We start from the raw sequence: 1,869 nt of genomic DNA on the forward strand, positions 1-1,869 counted from the left end.
GGGAAAGAGAATATCTGAAAAGGAATCACCGTATTCAGATCCAACAGTCACCAACATACTCATTCTCCAGATGCTCAACTCCTTGAGAGAGCGTAATTGTCCAAGTGGTGGAAGAATACAACAATTATGACAACGATATAGAGACAACTTAGTCAAATTGTGGTAGGAAGGATCTCCAACCCATTCTGGAAATCTCGTGCCCCTATATCCCTTTATAGACACCTTTTTTAGGCTCTTGGTAGGTTGTAATTTGTCTAGTATATCCATCTCACTTTGTGAATCTGTAAATTGGTCTTTTGCATTATTAGACCATTCAAAAGATAATTCTTCAAGGTACTTCTTATCCATTATTTTCGCTTGTGATGCTTCAAACTTGTTGCTAACATTCTCTAGTTTACTAATGGAAAGTGATCCGAGAAGATTTGACAGTGTTCCCAATTCCTTGATCCCTTTCTCTTTATGCTTGTCCACAACAAAGCAACTCAAATGTCGCAAATGGTTTAGTTTGCTCATTTCTCTAGGCATATTTTCTAAACTCAGAGTTAAGCGGATATCAAGGATGCGCAAATTCACAAGCTTTTGCATGCCATTGGGAAGTTTGGTTAGTTCATCACAATTGCGCAACTTCAAGGTTTGTAGATTATGCAGATCACACAATGACTCCGGGAGTGTCTTTATAGGTGTGAAAGAGAGATCCAAATAACGCAAATGAATCAGTTCACCTATCGAGTCAGGCAATGCCTTAAAATCTCGAAAACCTTGAAATGACAAAACTCTCAAGCACTTCAAATTTGACAAAATGATGCATGCTGCCTTTTCATTGTGGAATAGAGTAGGTCTAACATTGATTTTCAAAAAGGTCCTAAGATGTTTTGCTCGATCAAAAATATCAAAGTTATCCGTCATTGGATCACTTAAGTTGCTAAATGATAAATGACGAGTTTTGTTACCAATCTTTTTTTCTTTGCCAAGTTCTTCTGTTCTAAAGTAGAACTCTGCCCCAATCAATGTTGCTAAATCATGCACCAGATCATGTATCACAAAACGCTTGGAGCGGTTTCCACTTCCAAAACGTTGAAAAAAAGATCTTGAAGCTAAGTCATTAAAATACTCATAACCAACTTCTTCCAAAGTCTTTCCATTTTCTGGAGGCTGTAGAAGATCTTCTGCCATCCACAACAAGATCAAATCGAGTGCATCAAATTCATAATCCTTAGGATACAAGGAGCAATAAACAAAGCAGCGTTTCAAATAGGAAGGGAGATAATGATAACTAATTCTTAGTGCTGGAATGATCTTACTCGCATTTTCATCAATTTCCCAAATATTACTATTGAGTATATTATTCCAATCCCTGATGTCACGTTTCCGTCGCAACAAACCCCCAAGTGATTGTGCTGCTAAAGGCAATCCCTTACATTTTCTAACAATCTCTTTGCCAATTTTTTCGAGATCCATATTCTCAGTGGATTTTTCTTGAGAAAGGCAAGCATGTTTTGCAAACACAGACCAACAATCCTCATCAGACAATTGCTTAAGAGAGTAGTGACCTTGAAAAGTTTGGACCATAGAAACAACCTTTTCATTACGGGTTGTTACAAGAATTTTACTTCCTTTAGCACCGCACCGAAGAGGCTTTATAAGAGAATTCCAATTGTCATAATCTTCGGTCCAGACATCATCCAAAACAATTAAGAACTTTTTTCCGGTCAACTTATCCTTCAAATCTTGCTGAAGAATATTCAAATTATTTGTGTTAGAAGCACTTTTAACCTCCTCTGCAGTGGCCTTTGTAACCTTCAAAACATCAAAATCATCAGAAACACAAACCCATGCTTGAACATCGAATTTCTGCTTTATACTTTGATG

The 1,869-nt window shown here is 37.2% G+C and overlaps 1 protein-coding gene across 1 annotated transcript in view; it reads right to left on the reverse strand.

Moving 5' to 3' along the window:
* Positions 1-6: 6 nt before the first annotated feature.
* Positions 7-1,869, reverse strand: part of LOC140920588 (putative disease resistance RPP13-like protein 1) — a gene marked incomplete at its 3' end in the record, with an annotated part of 2,783 nt that continues 920 nt past the window's right edge. Inside the window, exon 2 of the mRNA XM_073369303.1 lies at positions 7-1,866. Coding sequence (XP_073225404.1) covers positions 7-1,866 — 1,860 coding nt within the window. The remainder of the gene's footprint in view (positions 1,867-1,869) is intronic.

The sequence above is a fragment of the Cicer arietinum genome, chromosome 1 (assembly GCF_000331145.2).
Source record: "Cicer arietinum cultivar CDC Frontier isolate Library 1 chromosome 1, Cicar.CDCFrontier_v2.0, whole genome shotgun sequence".
Classification (NCBI taxonomy): Eukaryota; Viridiplantae; Streptophyta; class Magnoliopsida; order Fabales; family Fabaceae; genus Cicer; species Cicer arietinum.